The sequence below is a fragment of the Artibeus jamaicensis genome, unplaced genomic scaffold (genome assembly GCF_021234435.1).
Source record: "Artibeus jamaicensis isolate MK-2021 breed Jamaican fruit bat unplaced genomic scaffold, CSHL_Jam_final contig_332, whole genome shotgun sequence".
Lineage (NCBI taxonomy): Eukaryota > Metazoa > Chordata > Mammalia > Chiroptera > Phyllostomidae > Artibeus > Artibeus jamaicensis.
The window spans coordinates 31,348,599-31,369,833 of NW_026521788.1; the positions used below are offsets into that span (position 1 = coordinate 31,348,599).

Below are 21,235 nucleotides of genomic sequence, written 5' to 3' on the forward strand. Positions count from 1 at the left end.
ATGATAAGGCACTTAGAAGATCAACTCAGGAAGTCCAGTTTTTGAATAGTAGAAGTTCTAGAAAGCAAAAAGAGAAATGAGAGAAGAAATTGTGCAAGAAATCCTAAGCCAAGATGTATTAGACTGGAAGGACCTGAGACTCCTGGGTGAGTGCACCTTGAATATCCAACAGAGTCAATGAAAGAAAATCCAAACCAAGGCACATAATTTTAAAAAATTTCAAAACATCAGTGATAAAAAAATTATTGCCTTACACAGAAGAATGAGAATACTACTTGCAGTTCTAGATGCTAGAAGGCAAGAAGGCAAGAAGGTATAGTCTTCCAAATTCTGCAAGAAATGAGTATTAATCAAATTCTATGAGCTTAGCTAAATTAGCAGTTATATGTGAGGGTAGCATATATAGATGTTTTCAGACAAGACTCAGAAAGTGTTTCTTTGTGCATATTTACCTGAGAAATACTACAAAATGAGGAAGTGGCCAAAAAAGAAAACTTAGAACAACAAATCAAGGGCTCCAACTCAGGAAAGGCTGAGAGGTGAGGGTGGTGGATGGATGGATGGTCAGGAGACCTAGACAGACCCACTGAGATCAGAGAAGAAGGTAAGATTGTGTCTGAGGGCAGGGGTATCTCTTGGGAAAAGATAACTGCTCTATTATCTGTTATAATAAAAAGCACTTGATTAAACACAGAGAAAGATTCCTTACAGATATTAAAGAAGTTTGGGAACAGTTAATATTCAACTTCAACATAAAACAATTATTAACTTAAGAAAAATACTTGAAAGAAGTCATCATATTATTATATTTTATTAAACTTAAGGTTCCATTAATTATAAAATGTATCATTATTTTAAGAAAAAAGAAAAAAACTGTTGCCTATTGAAAAGGCAAGTTTTTTTAAAAAAAAATATTTTATTAATTATGCCATTACAGTTGTTCTATTCCCCCCCTTCATTCCCCTCCACCCTGCACACCCCTTCCCCTACCATTCTCCCCCTTTAGTTTATGACCACGTGTCTCAAGTTCTTTAGATTCTATATTTCCCATACTATTCTTGCCCCCCCCATCTATTTTCTACCTACCATCTATGCTACTTATTTTCTGTACCTTCTCCCCCTTCTCCTCCTCCCATTCCCCTATTGCTAACCCTCCATGAGATCTTCATTTCTATGTTTCCACTCCTGATCTAGCTGTCCTCTTAATTTGCTTTTGTTTTAGGTGTGGTTGTTAATAACTGAGTTTGCTGTCCTTTCACTGTTCACCTTTTTTATCTTCTTTTTCTTAGGTAAGTTCCTTTAACGTTTCATATAATAAGGGCTTGGTAATGATGAACTCCTTGAATTTGATCTTATCTGAGAAGCACTTTATCTGTCCTTCCATTCTAAATGAAAACTTTGCTGGATAGATCAATCTTGGATGTAGGTCTTTGGATTTCATGACTTGGAATACTTCTTTTCAGCCCCTTCTTGTGAAAATGCAAGCTTTAACATGCCAATATTTCAGAGACCTATCTTAGAAAGTTAAAAAATGTACTAGTTGAAATTGGTGGAAATATCACCCTATTTGTCTTTGCTGTGAACTGTGTTTACACTGATTACTGACTTAACCACAAACTGTGGTATAATTTATTGTGCAGATGAGGAGAGGAAAAGTATATAAGTGAAAATATAGGTGCTTAATACTCATGTAACAAAAAAGAAAGGCAGTAGTTAATGTCTAGAATTGATAACTCAAGAATAGCAGCATTATTCAGACATAGATGTAAGCACATGAAGGAACAGCTGGAACAATTGAAACGGTGCCTTTGGGAATGGACTGGGGTGGGCTCAGTGGTAATCAAGTAGCTTTGAGAATTCTTGTTTTTTATAAGAAGCCTTGGGCTTACGAACATTTTAGCATATGCATGTTACTTTGATGTAAACAGAGGTGGAGGAAAACACACACATACACAAACACACAACCTTTCTGGAGCTTAAAAATGGGGCAAAAATTAGAGATTTGGGGGCCCAAACCTGCTATTTCTTTGTAATATCTTATCTGGACATCAGGTTAAGACCTGATCATATCTTGCTTAACTGGCCTCTGGGAAGACCAGGTACCCCTTTTCCTCCTTTCCCCAGAATGGAAGTGTGGCCAAGGATGGCCCAGCATCCACTTATCTTTGCAGAAAGCTTGAGTTTACAAGTTGTTCCTCATATTTCAACCCATTTGACCCCTGCCACAGCCTGATTGGGTGTAACAATTGCCATTTCAAGTGTGTTGATGTTGACTGGAATGGCCACTGCTGGTCCACCCACCGCACAACAGCTCAGCTGTTCCCTCTGCAGAATCAGAGGCACTTCTCCTCCCTCAGGGAGTGTCACTGTCACCTAATGTTATTCTATCCCCACTATATTTTAGAGGAAAGAGGAAGAGGAGAGGAAGCGAGGAGAAGAGCAGATTCGTCTACAGGAGGAGCAGAGGGCAAAGGAACTCTACTGGACACTGAAGCAGGCCCAGCTACAGAGCCAAGCCAGTGAGAAAGAGGAACGTGAGTGGGAAGAACAGTGTGAGTAGAGCTTGGTCCTCATGGTCCAGAGACCAGCCTGCCTTCCCCCCTCGCCCTCCTCCCACTTGTTTATCTGCTCAGCCATCATCGTTCCACTTCTCTCACTCAGCCCAGAAGCCTTTACCCAGGGCCAGCTGTGCGCCTGGTCCTGCTAAGGACCCAGAGGGTAAGGGCGGCACCCTCAAGAAGCTTACTTCCCTGTAGAGGAGATTTCTTCTACTAAAATAGAAAACCCTACATTTCCTGAGTTACAAATAATTTTCTGGCTCTGTGCCAAGCTCTGGGGATCCAGAGGGGAGGGATCATGGTGATATCCTGAAGGAACTCACCAGGCAGGCAGGGATAGACACACGAGCTAAGGGCTCTGATGGAGAGTGTTCCATGCAGCGTTGCCAAGTGAAGGTTGATGGTGGTGTAGCAATAGCTGAGGCACAGAGACAGCAGAGGACGCTCTAGGCAAAGTCATGTGTAAAAGCAGGGTGACAGGGGAATGTGTTTGGAGTACCCAGCATGTGTGAAGGAATGGTGGCAAAGGAATGTGGTGTGCTTAGGAAGCCAGAGATGTGTGGGGTGGCTGCAAAGCTTGGAGGGTGTCACTGGGGTGATGAGGAAGGGAAGGTGTAGCCAGGATGGAAGTGCGGTGTTTTTTTTTTTTAATATTTTATTTATTTATTTTTAGAGAGAGGGGAAGGGAGGGAGAGAGGGAGAGAAACATCGATGTGTGAGAGAACATCAATCAGTGGTTTCTCTCATGACCCCAACTGAAGACCTGGCCTGCAACCTAGGCATGTGCTCTGACCGGGAATCAAAAAGGTGTCCTTTTGGTTTGCAGGATAACTATCACCCATTGAACCACACTGGTCAGGGCAGAAGGGTGGTGTTTTAATATGTACTCAGGGTGGCTTTAATCAGGTCCGGTGAAACATGCAGACATGGAAATGACTGTCTTGCAGGAAGAAGTTTTTACTCCCAGATTCCTAGAAACCTCAGAGAGCAGGCGTGAACTCAGGGCCACACTGGGAAGCACCAGGCTCGGTCAGGAGGCAGAGTGAGTAAAGGGAAATGTGGGCCAGGGCCCCTGTTGTGGGTTCTGTGGGAAAGGCGAGGCAGGGCAGGGGAAGCAGGCTTAGGTGTGGCTAGTCTGAGTAATTTCAGCAGGCTTTGGGGTATAGGTGCTGCCTCCAGTTGTCTGATACCTGGCCCTGGGGCGATTAGGCAGGTGGATAGTGGCCCAGACAGTGAGAACTAGATACAAGGGGTGGTTGGGATTGGGCTTCGAGTTGGTTGGTTTGCATGTGGAAGGCATACTTGCATGGCAGTCCTTTATAGACTTTAGGAATTGGGGAGCTAAGGGAGGGGCAGTCTCTAGGATCAGATGGTAAAATATAAGAAATACACAAAGTAAAAAGGCATATAATATGGGTGGACAGTGAGTGACATGATTGAGGCTGGGTTTGGGCATGAGAGACGGAGGCTGCCACAACAGTGCATTTCATAGGTGACTGGCACTAAGGCCACAGCAGAGAGACTGGAGTTATGAGGTGATGTCCACTTCTAGCCCTCAGGTACTCAGCCTTTCTTAGCCATGTATCAGATGCAATAGGCAGACTTCTAAGAAAATGGAAATATAATTCACACAACGTAAAATTCATCCCTTTAACAAGTACATTTTTGTGGGTTTTAGTCTACTTACAAAGTTGTACCACCATCACCACCGTCTAATGCCAGAACATGTTCTTTACCACAGATAGAAACTCTACCCACAGGCACTCTTCCTTCTGCCACACCCCTGGAAGCCACGAATCTAATTCCTGTCTCTATGATTTGCCTGTTTATACTGAGTATTTCATAGAATAGAGCCATAAATTACGTGGCTTTTGTGTCTGAATTCTTCCATTTAATGTGTTTTCAAGGTCCATCGTGTTATGCATGTATCAGCACTTACTTCTTTTTTTATGGCTGAATAAAATTCTAATGTATGCATATATCATATTTTTGTTTATCCATTTGCAAGTTGATAGACCTTTGGGTTGTTTCCACTTTTTTGGCTGTTATGAATAATGTTGCCCTGCTCATTTTTGGGTTTTGGTGTGAACATATATTTTCAATTCCCTTGCATATATACCTGGGAGTGGAATTTCTGGGTCATATAGTAACTCTGTTTAACATTTTGAGGAACAGCGATCCTGTTTTCCAAAGTGACTGCCCCATTTTACATTTCTACAAGCAGTTTATGAGGGTTCCAGTTTCTTCACGTTCTGGCTAACACTTGCTATTTTCTGTCATTTTGATAATAGACATCCTACTCAATAGTGAGGGTCTATCTCATTTCCCTGGTGCATTTCCCAGGTGGTTAAAGATGTTGAGCACCTTTTCATGTACCTATTGGCCAGCTGTATGTCTTCTTCGAGTAAATATCTATTTAGGCCCTTTGCCCATTTTTTAAATTAGGGTATTTGATTTTTGCTTTTGAGTTGCATGAATTCCTTATATATTTTGAATATTAACCCTTTATTGGATGTATGGTTGGCAGATATTTTCTCCCATGCCATAGTTTGTCTTTTCATGTTGCTGATTATTTCTTTTGCTGTGCAGTAACATTTTAGTTTGCTGTAGTTTTTTTTAAATGAAGTTTTATTTTTCAAAATGTACAGCTGGTGGGACCTGTTGTTTATGTATCTTTACCAGAAGCTGGGGCATCCTCACCCTTGGTGTTTCTGGTGTAAATTACTTGAGCTCTATGCTTTGAAACTAGTTGAATAAGTCCTTTACTAAGGAGTGCCTGAAGGGCTGCCCTGCCCAAGGAGCCTCGGTTCTTCAGTCTTTCAGAGACAATAGCTGGGGTTATAAACTTGAGGTTGAAACCTTCCTTACAGAGTTTGCCATATATTGCTTAGTTAAATAAGACTATATTATTGAACTTGTCCTGAAGTTTGCCTTTGGACCACTTCTTTTTGGCCTTGCCCCTAGATTTGTTTACTAGGTCTTTGTCTTTCTTGGCTGACTTTCTGAGGGCATCTTTCATCTTGTTGTCCTTGAGTAGCCTAGAAAAACCTGAAGAATAGCTGGCACTACCATTGCCTTGCTAAGATGTTGTACCAATGGAAAAAAAAGGTACTTACTTGTTTATTTTTGCTTTTGGTGTCAAATTAAAAATAAACACTGCTAAGATCAATGTCAAGAAACTTTCTCCCTATGTTTTCTTCTAGGAGTTTTAGTTTCAGGCCTTATATTTAAGTTTTTCATCCATTTTGAGTTGATTTTTGTGTATGGTTTGAGATAGGGTCCGGTTTCATTCTTTTGCATGTGAATATCCAGTTTTCCCAACACCATTTATTGAAGAAATTATCTTTTCTCTATTGAAGTTTAGTTGGCAGTATATGCATGAGTTTATTTGCAGACTCTCTATTCTGTTTCATTGATCTACATGTCTGTTTTTATGCCAGTACCATAGTGTTTTATTTACTATAGGTTTATAATTTTATTTGAAATCAGCAGATGAGATGCCTCCAGCTTTGTTCTTCTTGTTCAGGATTGCTTTAGTATTCAGAATATTTTGTGTATCCACAGGGATTTAGAGATTATTTTTTAAATTTCTATGAAAAATGCCATTGGAATTTTGACAGGGATTGTATAAAATCTATAAATGACTTTGAGTAGTGTGCATATTTTAACAATATTAATTCTTCCTATCTGTGAACATGGGATATCTTTTCATTTGTTTGTGCCTTCTTCAATTTCTGTCATCAGTGTCTTAGTTTTCAGTGTACAGGTCTTTCACCTCTTTGATTAAATTTATTTCTAAGTATTTAGTTCTTTTCAATGCTATTGCAAATGAGTTTGTTTTCTTAATTTCTTTTTTGGGTAGTTTGGTCTGCTAATATGTTGTTGAGGATTTTTTCATCTATGTTTATCAAGGATATTGGCTAGTATTTTTTCTTGTATTGTCTCTATTTGGCTTTGGTATGAGGATGGTGCTGGCTACTAAAATGAGTTTGGAAGTGTTCCCTACTCTTCTATTTTTTGGAAGAGTTTGATAAGGATATATAAATGTTCAGTGGAATTCACCAGTGAAGCCATATGGTCCTGGATTTTTCTTTCTTGGGAGACTTTTGATTACTTATTCAACTTTCTCACTAGTAATTATTCTGTTCAGATTTTCTATTTCTTCATGATTCAGTTTTGATAGGTTGTATGTTTCTAGAAATTTATCCATTTCTTCTAGGATATCTAATTTGTTGGTGAATAATTATTCATAGTTTCATATAATCCTTAGTGTTTTTATGGTGTCAGTTGTAATATTTCCTCTTTCATTTCTGATTTTATTTATTTGTATCTTCTCTCTTTTTTTCTTAGTCTGACTGGAGGTTTTTCAGTTTTATCTATCTTTTCAAAAAAAAACAAAAACAAAAAAATAATACTAGGTCTTAGTTTTGTTTATCTTTCCTATTGTTTTTCTAGTGTCTATTTTATTCTGCTAAAATATATTATTTTCTTCCTTCTGCTAACTTTGGGTTTAGTTTGTTCATCTTCTTGTTCTCTGAGGTAAAAGTTAGGTCATTTGAGATCTTTTTTTAATGTAGGAATTATCATTATAACCTCTCTTCTTAGAATAGCTTTTACTGCATTTTATATTTTAATATATTGTGTTTACATTTTCATTTATCTCAAGATTTTTGATTTCTGGTTTGGCCCATTTGCTCAGGAGTGCACTGTTTAATTTCTACATGTTTTTGAATTATGCAACATTCTTTTTCTTATTAATTTCTAGTTTCATACTATTGTGGCTAGAAAAGATGTTTGATGTGTTATCAATCTTCTTAAAAATCTTAAGACTTATTTTGTGACCTAAACTATGATCTATCCTGCAGAATGTTCCGTGTGGGTTTGAGAGGAGTGTATATTCTGCTGCTGCTGCTGCTGAATGGAATGTTTTGTGCCTGTCTGTTCGGTCCATTTAGTCTTAAGTGAAGTCATATTCAGTGTTTCCTTATTGACTTTTCTGACTGAATGATCTACTTGTTATTGAAAGTGGGGTATTAACACCCTCTATTTGTATTATTTTGCTGGTTATTTCTCTCTTCAGATAGTATTTTCTTTACATATTTATTTGCTCCAATGTTGGGAGCAACAATTTATGATTGTTGTATCTTCTTAATGAGTTGACCCCCTTATCATTATATAATGATCTTCTTTTCTCTTGATATCATTTTTGGCTCCATATCTATTTTGTCTGATACAAAGTTAGTTATCCCTCCTCTCTTTTTGTTTCCACTTGTATAAATTATCTTTTTCCATCCAAGAAGAGAGAGCATTTGGAAAGGCCCTGTGGAGGGAATGACGTTTGGTTTGGGAAAATGGGAAGGTGAATGGCATTATAGCAGAGGGAATAACACTAAGCAAAAGCAAAATCATTGTGTGCATAGGGCATGGCCCATGTTTTAATGTGGCTGCAGCCTGAAGTTGAATGAAGAAAGTGAGACTGGAAAGATGAGATGGTCAAGAGCTAAGAAGAATTATTTCATTTAAATTCAGAATGGAAGGCAAAGTGTGGCAAAGGTTTATGCTGAAAAAGTAACAATGAGCAGTTACAAAGTGGGGTGGCATGAGGTTGTTGCCATGTGGGGAAGGAACCCTGGACTGGCACTCCTGTTCTAGCTCTGCCACTCACTGCTGTGACTGGGAGCAAGTTCTTGCTCAGTAGCTAGTTATTTCATTTGTAAAACAGAGTAATCATTTTGAGTTGAGGTTTGTTGGGAGGGTGAAATGAGAGGGAAGAAACAAAGGTGCTTTCTAAGTTGTAAAGGGCTGTCACTCGTAAAGTGTTTCTCTTTTAGTAGCTACACAATGAGATGGAAAGTGATGGGCCGGGCTGGTGTTTTGTTAGGGATGGAGAATGGAAATCATCTGGCTCAAGTGCTGCCTGATTGCTAATTAATGTACTGTGTGGCAAGAGAAAGTGGAAAAACCTCCAAAACACAGAGAAAGGATATGATAACACAGGTCCCATGATTTTGGTCCCTCATTTTATGCTTTCTTATGACGAGCTAAACTCTGGAACTTGTCATTCAAATCCAGCAAAGCCATGCTGCACTCAACTAATTTAATATGAGAGATACAATGGGCCATTAATCTACAAAAGCAGCAGTTTTTGATGGAACACCTAAATTAAATTCTCCAAGTTAGAATAAAGGGGACTTGTTCCCTTTAGTGTCACTTGAATGCAGACTTAGTTATTTTGTTCAAACTGTAGATCAGTCTCTGTCTTCTGAGGAGCTCTGAATGTATTAGGCAGAAATTCATTTAATTATTTCTCAGCTGTGAACTTGGAATTAAGTAACATCTAGCTGCCCAGAGATTTAGAGATGAGGCAGGATGACTTGATCAATGGCATTGTTTACAAAAATTGGATGTGCGTTATTGTCAACCCTTTCCCTCCCTCCTTGAACTATGTGATTCCGATGGTGGCCCCTCGCCCACAGCTGCACGCCAGTTGTCTCACCCTTTCTGGGTTGTTGTTAGAGCTGAGTGAGAAAATATGTGCCTGAGCCCAGTATGGTGTCCAGTGATACGGGTTCCATTCTACTCCCTCCCGGGAAAGAGTATGCTGAGGAGTCTGGGTTTAACATTAGTGATTCCAGAATGCCATTTGCTTGAGACAGGCAGAACCTGAGGGTCTTGTAGAGATGCCATGTGGCCTGAAGATGGGGTGGGGCAGAGCAAAATTTAGGGCTGGAGGGAAAGCTGAAGGATATCACAAAAAAAGGGCCTTTTCTATCCACCGATGAGATGGGAAATTGTGCAGTTTCTCCTTCAACATAATCCATTCAAACTGTTCCTCAAACTCTGGTGCCACGTGTTTTTGGTTTTACAACTCAGAATAATGCCAATGTGAGTCCCCACCTGCGTAGTTTGGGTTCTGCTTAGGGTTTTCTTTCCTCTTGAATTGCTCAAGATTCCTCAGAGGCTAAATGTTGCCCCAAAGTGGAATTGTTCTGGGGATTCCGGTTTTAAGGAACTCTTGAAGTTGCTCCTGGTGACCACCAGGGGTCACTGTTGGAAGCCATCAGGAATTGCCAGCTGGACAGGGACGGTTGGCTGTGGTCCTCAGAAGCCTCTAGTCAGTGTGAAGAGTCCCTTCCTGTGGCCTGAATTCAGCTGTGGGTGGACCTTGTTTGCTGTCCCTGAGTCTCATCTCTTAGCGTTCCCTATCTTGGTGCCAAACCTGCCTCTTCTTCCCCAGGTGAAGGCTGCTTCAGCAGTTGCCCCACCAGAGGCCTATGTATCCTTCCATATCTGTACTGCTTGTTTTCCATCTTCCTAACAGGCGCTCTTAACTCAGCTCCCATCCCGCCTCACGTCATCCCTTCCTCCACCTCTGTGCACCTTGACCAAAATAGGCCCTTTGTAAAGACCGCATTCTAGTCCCCTTGCAACAACAATGACAACAACAACAACAATAATGACGGCAACAACAGAGAATATTTAATGAACCTTTATCGTGTGTCAGGAACTGTCCAAGCCCTTCTATGTATTCTCATTTACCTCTCAAAGCAGCCGTAGGAGGCCCCCGTTGTACAGATAAGGATTATAAAGATACGGTAATTCAAGTTGTCCAAGGTCATATGCAGTAGAAAGTGGAGCAGAATTTAAACACATCCACACCTGTACCCAGTTTAAATCGGTATTGGTTCCTTTTTGTATATAGAGAATTATTCACTAATTTTTTGGAACATTCTATTGTATTCACCCAAGGGGTTACTACAAACTGATACTGCTTTGAAGCTTTCATTTTCTCTGCAGGATGTAAGTGGATTATTTGGGTTCTGTAAAATGCAGTCTTGCCTTGACTAGTGCGGCTCAGTGAGTTGGGTGTCGTCCTGTAAACCAAATGGCCACCAGTTCAATTCCCTGTCAAGGTGTGAGAAGCAACCCGATAATGTTCCTCTCCCTCCCTTACTCTGTCTCTAAAAATAAATAAATAAATCCTTTAAAAAATGGAGTCTTTTCTGCCTTGGTAGAGGTGGGGAAAGGGCCCAAAGAACATGGGTAAGTTCTCCAGAGAGGGTCTCATTGAAGAGCAGCAGTGAATGAGCTAAGACATGGTGCCTGCAGGACCTTTCCTCCTGGAGTCTCACAGACGCTTCTACCTCAACATGTCCAAACTCAGTCCTCCTCTTCCTCTTCCTTCCAACCTGCTTCATCACCTGACTCTCAGAGGCAGAAACTTGGCTGTCATTCTGGTCTCTCCTTTTTGCTTACTACCAATCCCCAAACTTACCAAGTTGTAAGGATTCAACCTCCTGAATATTTTTTGAATTTACACTCGTCCTCCCTATTGTCCTGTCTTAACTTTTTTTTTTAAAAGATTTAATTTATTTATTTTTAGAGGGGAAGGGAAGAAGAGAGGGAGAGAAATATCAATGTATGGTTGCCTCTCATGCATCCTCTTCTGGGAACTGGCCTGCAACCCAGGCATGTGTCCTGACTGGGAATCGAATCGTAGTTGTTTGATTCACAGGCCCATGCTCAATCCACTGAGCTACACCAGCCAGGGCCTAACTGTCTTAACTTTGACCCTGATCATTCTTTGCCTTGATTTCTGTTTTCCGAGGCTTCATTCTTGTCCCTGTCAGATTCACTTGCAACAATGGGGCCAAATCAGTCTTTGAAAAGTGCAAACAGTATCCTGCTCTCCCACTTAAAACTTTTCAGTGGCTTCCAGTTGCCCCTTGGTAAAACTCTCAAGTTCATCAGCCAGTATTTACTGGTTTAAATGGACTTTTCTGTTCCTGCATCCTCACCTCTCGTCACTGCCAACAATAGCTTCCCTCTATGGGCCATGCTGGTCAATTCCCAGGGGAAGGCCCTAAGTCCCTCTCACATGTTAGTCTCTTTTCCTGAGCTTCCTCTGCCTAAAATACCCTCTGCTCAGCCTCTCCTGATTGAATCTTGCGTGTCCCCCAAGCATCAGCTCAGAGGTCCTTCTCTGCACGATTTCTCTGCCTGAGCCCACAGCATCCTGTGAACACCTCACCTCAGCTCCACTCACCATTTGCTGGTGTGTTTCCCCTACTGGAGAGTAAAGTCTCTGAGGACCGAGACTGTGTCTTGCTCATTGCTGTACCCACATCCTCTAGCACCAGCCCGGCAACCAGCCGTTATGGTGCCTTTGTGAAAATTGGAAAAAAGGGGCCCACTCCTCATGACTCTGAATTGTCACCTGCCAGAAAAGTGTTGCAACATCTGTACAAATATATGATGATCATACAGTGACTGCACCCCATGCAGTTGTGCAATGCACAGTTTGGTCCTGTACAACACAAAATAGGCACTAAATACACACTGAATAAATGTGTACACCCTACCTGAATGCATTATTTAAAAACTCTGAATGTTAAAAATCCTGCCTCTTGCCTGGTTGTATTTCTGGAGCTATGTAAATGCTCACAGAGATTCTGCCAAGAGGAAAACCAATCCTGTACTCTCTTTAGTGTTAGAGAACCAAGCAGGAGCCTGGGCACAGATAAGGACATGATCCAGAATGGCTGGGGAGTTTTGGCAGCCCTGGACAAAGGATGGTACTTTTCCATGAAGGGAAAACTAAGACCCAGAAGGATGAAAACTTGTCCTAGGCTAGACAGAGAGTTAGGAGACACACCAAGCAGAATGCTCACCTCCCTACTCCATCCTCTGACTTCCCACCCCTGAGCGGGGGCAGCTGAAATTCCCAGATCTGATATGGGTGAGGTTGGACTCCCCAGACTGTGAGATTCTGGGTTTCTTATTGAGCAGGAGGGTTCCAGCTGAGCAGTACTGGAGAACAATGTCTCAGTTCTGAGAAGGTGACCCCAGGCCAGACCATCCTGTGACAGGAAGGCAGAACTGAAAGGGACCTTTCCTTCCGATCTGTGGATAAGAGACAGAGGTCTGAGGTGGGCCCACAGCTGGGCACTCATCTAGCTAATGGGGACATGTAGCCATGCTCCAGGCTCTTGATTCTCAGCCTGGTGCTTGCCAAACTGGAATGTTACAGAATGTCCATTTTTAAAGTTGTGGTAAAATATACAACTTAAAATTTACCATTTTAAGCGTATAGTTCAATGACGTTGGATACATTCACATTGTGATACCATCTCCAGAACTTTTTCACCTTCCCAGACTGTAGCTTGGTCGCCATTAAATACTACTAACTCCCCATTCTTCCCTTCACACAGCCCCTGGCAACCACCATTCCATTTTCTGCTGTATGAAATACAATAGTTGTCCTTTGTGTCTGGCTTATTCACTTAACACAATGTCCTCAAGGTCCATCCATGTTGCAGTGTGTGTCAGAATTTCCTTCCTTTTAAGGATGAACAATATGAATATACCATGCTTTGTTTATCTATTCATCCATGGATAGACATTTTGCTTCTACTTTTTGGCTCTTGTGAGTAGTGCTGCTGTGAACACAGATGTACAAACATGTTCCAGTCCCTGCTTACAGTTCTTCCGGGTATATATCTAAAGCGGAATTGCTGGATCATATGGTAATTATATGTTTAATTTTTTATCAAATTGTTATACCATTTTCCACAGCAGCTGCACCATTTTGCATTCCTACCAACAATACACAAGGGTTCCAATTTCTCCATGTCCTTGCCAACACTTGTTACTTTGTTTTGTTAATAAAAACATTTTTTTAATAGCAGCCATTCTAATAAATGTAAAGTGATATCTCATGGTAGTTGGTCCATTTTTTAACATCTAAGTTCAGCCTTTCTTCTGAAGTCTTCAGTATTTTCATGCTATCTCAGTTGTCTCTATTGTATTTCTGTGAGATGAGGCTCACTCTCCCTTTAAGAGATGGAGAAAAGAGTCCCTGGAACCGACCCTAGCAGGGATTGATCACAGTCCCCCTCCATTCTGCATGCACAGTGGGCTCTTGCAGTGTCTGCCCAACAGTCCTTGGGAGGATCCCCTTGGGTCAGACAGAGTGTGGGCTGTGGGAGGAAGTGGAAGGTGACTAGGTTTGAGCACTGTCCTCTGCAGTGGATCCTCTGGAGCATGAGGACAGTCCAATACTTGCTGCCTCAGGGTGAAAGCTACTTGTGGCTGCCCCTAGTGTGGCTCCTAGTGTTTGTTTTGACTGTTTTCTCTGGGTTAGATGAAAAAATTACTCCATGAATTCTGGTTCCTCATGGCAGATTCATGAGATACAGTCCAAAATCCTTTCCTATTTATGAGAAGGAACTAAAAGCAAGCTTTTGAGATTTTGAGTTTAATTTAAGGGATGCTATTAATGAATTGTCACAGGGCACATTCCCTGTGACAGACCAAGAAGGGTGCCCCCTCCTGGACAGGCCAAGAACTGTTGTTGGCTTTGTTTTGGACAGAGCAATACCATGGGTAATGAAAATAAAAATTTTAGTTAACTTACCGTGGTGCTTATTGATTTTAAGTGGTTTATGTTATTAGCTGCCCTAATCCTCATAACAACTTTATGCAGTAATGACTATTATTATCTCCACTTTACTTATGAGGAAAGTGGTCCCGGGTGAATAAGTAACTCATTCCATGTCACACCGCTGGTACATGGTGTTGGGATCTGGCTCCAGACATTGGGAGATGTGAAGAAAGGGTCAGGTTCTGATGCTTGATTTTGTAAGACATTGCTTTCCCAAAGCATTTCATAGTTTATAGTATTTATACATTTCATTTACTCTTTATAACAACTTAGTGAGGTGGACATTCATGTCATTCTCATTTTGACAGAGGTGGAAACTGAGGCCTAGAGACATCAGAGACTTTCTTAGGAAAGCTGTTGTGAAGTATTGGTGAGGATGAGGAGAAAAGGGAAACCTTGTGCACTGTGGGAGCAATGCCAATTGGTCCAGCTAGTATAGAAAACAGTATAAATGTTTATCAAAAAGTTAAAAACAAATTGTCCAGCAATTTTCTGGGTATATAAGCAAAGTAAATGAAAACAAGATATTGAAAAGATATCTGCAGTCCCATATTTATTGAAGCATTATTCACAACAGTGAATGAATAGATAAAGAATAGGTGGAACACTAACACCCACACACACTCCACAATACCATTCAGCTGTAAGAAAGAAGGAAATCTTGCCATTGGACATGGTTGGACCTTGAGGTCATTATGCCAAGGGAGGTAAATCAGACAAAGGCAAATACTGTATGTGGAATATAAAGAAGCCAAACTTATAGAAGCAGAGAGTAGAATGGTGGTTCCTGGAGGCTGGAGGTGGTGATGGAGGACTTGGGGGGGATGTGGGTTGAAGGGCCAAAGTTGCAGTTAGAACATAAGTAAGCTTTGGATATTCGATGCACAGCATAGGATTATAGTCAACAATGCTGTATTATATAATTGAAAGTTGCTAAGAGACTAGATTTTAAATGTTCTCATCACAAAACTGAAATTATAATTGTGATATGATGGAGGTGTTAACTCCAATGGTGTTAAGTCCAATGGCTTCCTGCTTGCAGCAAGTCAGTGCCCTCAGTGCTGCTGCCTGGCATCTCTGAGCTGGCCTGGTTACCCATTCATGGCAGTTAGTCTTGGTTGGTGAATACAGGAGAGTTTGCAGAAGACAGGGGAGTGGGGAGCTTAGTAGGGCCAGAGCAGTCAGCATGGGGAGGGGCTCAAAGCCCTATTGTGCAGGAAGAAAGTGGGATGGGTGGGATACTTCTTAAGGACCAAGGGGTTTGCCCTTTATCCTGTGCACAGTGGGAGCCACTGGAGGCTTTTGAGGAAGACAATGGTGGGTTTAGACCTGGGTTTTGGGAGGCTGGGTTTAGTCTCCGTTTGACCAGTGTTGCAGGGCCTCCCCAGCTGAGTTCTAAAACCTTGTCTGCCTAGTCTGCATATGACTTCATTCTGCAACCTGTCACTGAATGTTGCTGTCTCTTAGGAGCTGTAAACTCTCAAAGGTCACTGGCCCTGGTAGGACACAAGTTTCTGTGCTCATTTTGCAGCCTGGTGACTGCAAAGTCCACAATGGGGCACAAGCCTTGTCACTACACACACAGCAGACATTATTGTATCTTAGTACCTGGAACTTACAGACTAGCCAACTGGACACCGCAACCTAGGTTTTCTCTCAGGGATGGCTCCCTCCCTCTTTCTCTGACTTTTCTAGACCCAGTCAGGTGCTTCCTGCCCTGCGATAGCTTCTGGCTCCCTTGCTACATGTGAGCACTGCTGCTACTAAACTCTGACAGTACTGAATCAGTCCCTGTTTTTGTTTTGTTAGAGATATTTACGTGTCCATTTTTTCAGCTAGGCTCAAGTGCCTTGAAAAAAGGGTTTGGTCTTTGTTCTGTCTATATCTAGCATAGGTCTGGCACTGGTTAAATAATTAATCGGCCACAGTCATCCAAAATGTGTATTACCTGCTGATCGACACATCTGTGTTCTAGGCACTGGAATACAGCAATGAATAAACCAAAGAAAATTCTCCACTGGTCCTCATTGAGCACACAGACCATTGGAGCCTCTGCTTGTGACCCCCATGTCCATAATTACCAGCTGAGACTTCATGCTGCCATCCTCAGTTCTGGAGAATGTCATGTTTCAAGAAGGGGTTTTTGGCAACTTCAGATTAGAAGCACTTTCTTTCGGGAGCAAGGCTATTGTCCTCCAAATATGAACAGACTCTGACGTTGGTAGGTTGTAGGTGCTTGCTGCACATGCACTAAATGGAGTTGGAGTAGAAATATTTGGGTAAGATTTTACTCCAGAAGGTAAAGATGACCTGCTTGGTCCAGGGCTCGCTAGTCATGAACAATGAGAAGAACACAACCAGCTCCAAGAGTTCTCTATGAAGGGATTGGATTTTAGAGGCAGATAGGCCTGACGAGATGCAATCAGACTACAAAATAGTTGGTTTTAATTTAACACCTTGCTTCCAACAGGTTTTGTTGCCTCTCTTGGCATTTTCTCAGTTCCAGGACACCCTTTCTTTTTTTTTTTTTTAAATTTATTTAGTTATTTTTCAAGTATAGTTTTTTTGTCTATTTCTCCCATCCCAGCCTCCCCCGCCCCTTGCTCCCCACCTCCCTCCCACTTCCATCCCCCTTAGTTCTCGTCCCTGTGTCCTTCCTATTTGTTCCTCCAAATCCCTCCCCCTTTTCCCCCTTAACTTCCCTTCCCTCTCCCCTCTGGTCACTGCCAGGACACCCTTTCAAGTTTTAGAAGCAGTAACATGCAGATGTCTTTTTAAGGCCACTTGGTTGAGACAGGGCCCTGCCTTGAGAAACAGAACAAAGCCAGAAGGCTGGGGAGAGGGGCGTCTTGGAGTTTCGTAATCTGTGGTATAACAAAGCTATCGAAGGACCCTCTTCCCCTTTACCCAACACACTCACCCACCAGCTATCAAGCCCACAGAAAACTAATGAAAGAGAGGGCCCCAGAATTGAGATACCAATGTTTCCAACAGCTCATTCTGGTAGCAGAGTTGATGGTTCCTGGTCTGACTTGGCCACTGGCCCAGCTGGCCAAGTCACTGTCCTTCCTTGGGCTTCAGTTTTTGCATGACTAATGCGTTAGGAGGTTGGACTGCATGGTTTTAAATGTTCTTTTGGCTTTTTGTGAAAAAGAGCAGGGGCTCTTGTATTAAATGCATCTGGTTTTAAAATGAAGAAAGTTTGAGCGGTGGAGTCCATGTGGTAGAAGGAGCTGCATGTGTTGTAGGGCCAGACATGCCAGTCCTGGCTCTGCCCTTGATTAGCTATCTGACTTTGGGCAAGTTAGTTACCCTCCTGGAGGCTGGGTTTCTGATGTGGAAATAGTGATGTGCCCTTTTTACTGGGTGGTTGGGGGAGGTGTGTATCATGAGATATCAGAGAGAAAGCAGGCACCCTGGGGCTGGGCACAGAGAAAGCCTGTAGTCAGTGTGGGTGATGACAGTGGTGTTAGGTAATGCTGACCACTTTGAAAGGAGCTCATGAAGCTGGGTGGGTAGGCACAGGGTTTGAGAAGCTGCTCTGAGCAGGGTACTCTGAGGAAGAAATATATATGTAGAGATGTAAAATTCCATCCAAAGATTTCTTGTTCATTTTGGAATGGGGTCACAGGAACAACCTAATGACCCCAAACTGTCATGAGTGTCTTTATCCCCACAGGGACAGGCTAGTTCAGGGCTGCTGGTTAGGGCTGAGCTTGACCTGCCTTACCATCGGGGGGCTCCAAGGTTTCATGCAGCCCATGTAGAGGAATCCTGTGAATCCTGGGACTCTGGGAAAGACCCCAGGCTCCTAGCCCAATTCTGGTTTGCCTAGTGTATGGCCTAGGCCTTGGCTCCAGGAGAACGTGCTCTCTCCTTTTCCAGTGCGTCGGTCCAAGGCAGCTGATGAGGAAAGAAGCCGCCGAGCCCAGCGGGCCCGAGACGAGTACCGGCGTCTTTCACTCCGTGCCATCCAGAAGGGCACTGTTGCTGGCCTCAGCTTCATGTTCCAAGATCTTGGCCAGAACCATGAGCAGGAGGCCAGACTCTACCACCACTTCCCAGGCCCAGGTCCACCACTACCCCTCTCAATGCCTGTCAGGTGGGTCTGGTGGGGCTGGGGGGCTCTGCATGGGGAGGCCTGGCTAGGGACAGGGTCTTGGATGGGGGCACAGGGAACTGGGTACCCAGTCCTGCTTCTGCCTCTAACTTGCTATGAAATTTGGGGCTAGTCATTTCCTCTCTATGAAATGGGGGAGATGGGGGGCTGGAGATTTTGAATAACTCTGGAGTTCTGGGATTCTTAACCTTTTTGGGGTCTCAGATTCTTTTGAGAATCTAAAGGAAGCTCTGTACCTTCTTCCCTCCAAGATGTGCATATACAAATACCACAAAATGTTTGCATATAATTTAAAGCTCTTAAAGGTCCACAGATCTCAGGTTAAGAACTTGAAATGTTAGACTTCAAGTAGATTAAATATGGCCCGGTGGCCTGGGAACCTGTAACCACAGGCAGTGCTGGTGCATCCTGGGTTCTGATAGTAGATGGCAGATGAGCGTGGTAGAATGCAGGAGGCTCACACATACTGGCATCACTGGAGGGGTCTGGCAAGGGCACTTACGTGACTGCTCATCATTGCCAGGACCAGGGGTGAAGTGGTTGCCTGGAGCTTCTCCACTGTCTGCCCGTACCCACCTGAGGCCAGCCCTACGATCTGTGTCCCCATCTGTGTCGAGCAACTACCTCCCCCAGTGACATCTCGGAGGCTGGGTGGTGGTGAGTGCCTGCTGGCTTCCTGAGCCACGGTTAGTCTGCAGAAGACTCTTTTCATCCCCGGATGATGGAGGGCCATTTGAGTTTCGCTTTAATCAGGATTTAGAATTATTTGTAGCCCCCCTTGTCCTTCTCCCTGCCGTCTAGGGAGAGCTGATCATGTCTGAATTTCTTCCTTCCTTTCCTTCTTTCTTCTTTTCCCCCCTTGTCACTGTGACTTACAAACCAGAAAGTTTAAAAATATATATGAAAAAATGACCAACACATCCTTGGCGCCCATCTACTCAGTGTCCTCCTTCCCTAAGGGAACTGCTGTTCTTCAGGGACCTGCCTAGTCCCTTTTTGTGACTGCCAGCATGAAAAGTTGTGTCTCACTCTTTTTTTGCATAAAGTCTGCATGTTCTACAGACTTCTACATCATAAATTTTCCCCCATTCATATTTTAGAGGTCTTTTTGTACCAATTCTTAACTATTAGTTTTTATTCAGTTTTCTTTTTATAGCGGCATAGTATTCTGCTGCAAGGATGTGCTATAATTCACTTATCAAAAATTCGTTAATGAAGAACTTCCGCCAAGATGGAAGCATAGGTGGAGACACCATGCTTTCTCACACAACCAAGTTTAGAGACAACAAAATATTAGCAATAGAAAACATAGTCAGAATACAGAAAATTGAACTATTCAGAAGTCTGATAACAATGAATTCTTCAGCCTGACCGGTAAGAGGGGCGAAGCCAGCAGCTGGTGGAGCAGAATTGCATAGGAAAACTCGGTCAGACAGACACAGGCGCGGGGATCCCAGGCGTGGGGTTGCAAAGAGCGGACCCAGTGAGCAACCCAGTGAGCGGATCCAGCAAGGGTGAAGGGCTGCAGGTTGACTGTGGTGGCACATTCCTGCGCAGATAGACTGGCGAGGGAGTGGGCAGTGAGATGGGACCAACCGGGTCTCAGCGGCAAGAGGCAGCAGAGGGGGCCACCATTTTCCGGCTCTGACCCCGCCCCCACATACAGCATCACAACCCAGCAACCCCACCCTGAAGGCCCTGCCCCATCCCTAAGGCTCCACTCCTCATACTTAACTGGCACAAACAGACCAAAAATGGCTCAAGAAGATCTCAAAGCCCCAGAGCCCATAACTCTAAGCAATGAAGAAACAGCAAAACTTTGAGATGCACAGTTCAAAACACTGGTGATCAGGATGCTCACAGAACTGGTTGATTTTAGTCACAAATTAGAGGAACATATGAAGGCGAAACTAATTGAAATGAAGGGAATTGCACAGGAAACCAATAGCGATGAAAAGGAAACTGGGACTCAAATCAATGGAGTGGATCAGAAGAAAGCAAATAATGGCCAAATAGAAAAGAGTCAAGAAGCAAGAATTCAAAAAAATGAGGAGAGGCTTAGGAACCTCCAGGACATCTTTAAACACTCCAACATCCGAATTATAGGGGTACCAGAAGGGGGAAAGGCACAGCCACCAGTGGAAAACTTATTTGAACAAATAATAAAGGAGAATTTCCCCAATCTGGCAAAGGAAATAGACTTCCAGGAAATCCAGGAATCTCAGAGAGTCCCAAAGAAGTTGGATCCAAGAAGGAACACACCAAGGCACATCATCATTACATTAGCCAAGATTAAAATGAAGGAGAGAATCCTAGAAGCAGCAAGAGCTAAGGGGACAGTCACCTACAAAGGAGTTCCCATCAGACTGTCAGCTGATTTCTCAAAAGAGACCTTACAGGCAAGAAGGGGCTGGAAAGAGGTATTCCAAGTCATGAAATCCAAAGACCTACAATGAAGATTGCTCTATCCAGCAAAACTTTCATTTAGAATGGAAGGACAGATAAAGTGCTTCTCAGATAAGATCAAATTCAAGGAGTTCATCATCACCAAGCCCTTATTATATGAAATGTTAAAGGGACTTACCTAAGAAAAAGAAGATAAAAAAGATGAACAGTGAAAGGACATCAAACTCACAGTTATTAACAACCACACCTAAAACAAAAGCAAACTAAAAGGACAGCTAGATAAGGAGCAGAACCATAGAAATGAAGATCTCATGTAGGGTTAGCAATAGGGGAGTGGGAGGAGAAGTGGGGAGAAGGTACAGAAAATAAGTAGCATAGACGGTACGTAGAAAATAGATAGGGAGAGGGCAAGAATAGTATGGGGAAATATAGAATCTAAAGAACTTGAGACACATGGTCATAAACTCAAGGCGGGGAATGGTAGGGGTGGGGGGTGCAGGGTGGAGGGGAATGAAGGGGGGGAATAGAACAACTGTAATGGCATAATCAATAAAATAAAAATTAAAAAAAAATTTGTTAATGAAGCTGGTGTTGTTTGAAATCTTTGGTTTTTACCAACAATGCCTTTGGTGAATAACCTTGTAGATGTTAACTTTATACACATAGAACTATTACCTGTGCAGATTCCCCCAGGTGGGATCGCTGGGT

General features: G+C 42.7%; 1 protein-coding gene across 2 annotated transcripts in view; it reads left to right on the forward strand.

The window, feature by feature from the left end:
* SH2D4B (SH2 domain containing 4B) overlaps nt 1-21,235 on the forward strand; it is a 116,019-nt gene that overhangs the window by 64,345 nt on the left and 30,439 nt on the right. For both annotated transcript variants that reach the window (XM_053663988.1, XM_053663989.1), the window contains exons 4-5: nt 2,405-2,552; nt 17,887-18,103. In XM_053663988.1, the coding sequence (XP_053519963.1) occupies nt 2,405-2,552; nt 17,887-18,103 (365 nt within the window). The remainder of the gene's footprint in view (nt 1-2,404; nt 2,553-17,886; nt 18,104-21,235) is intronic.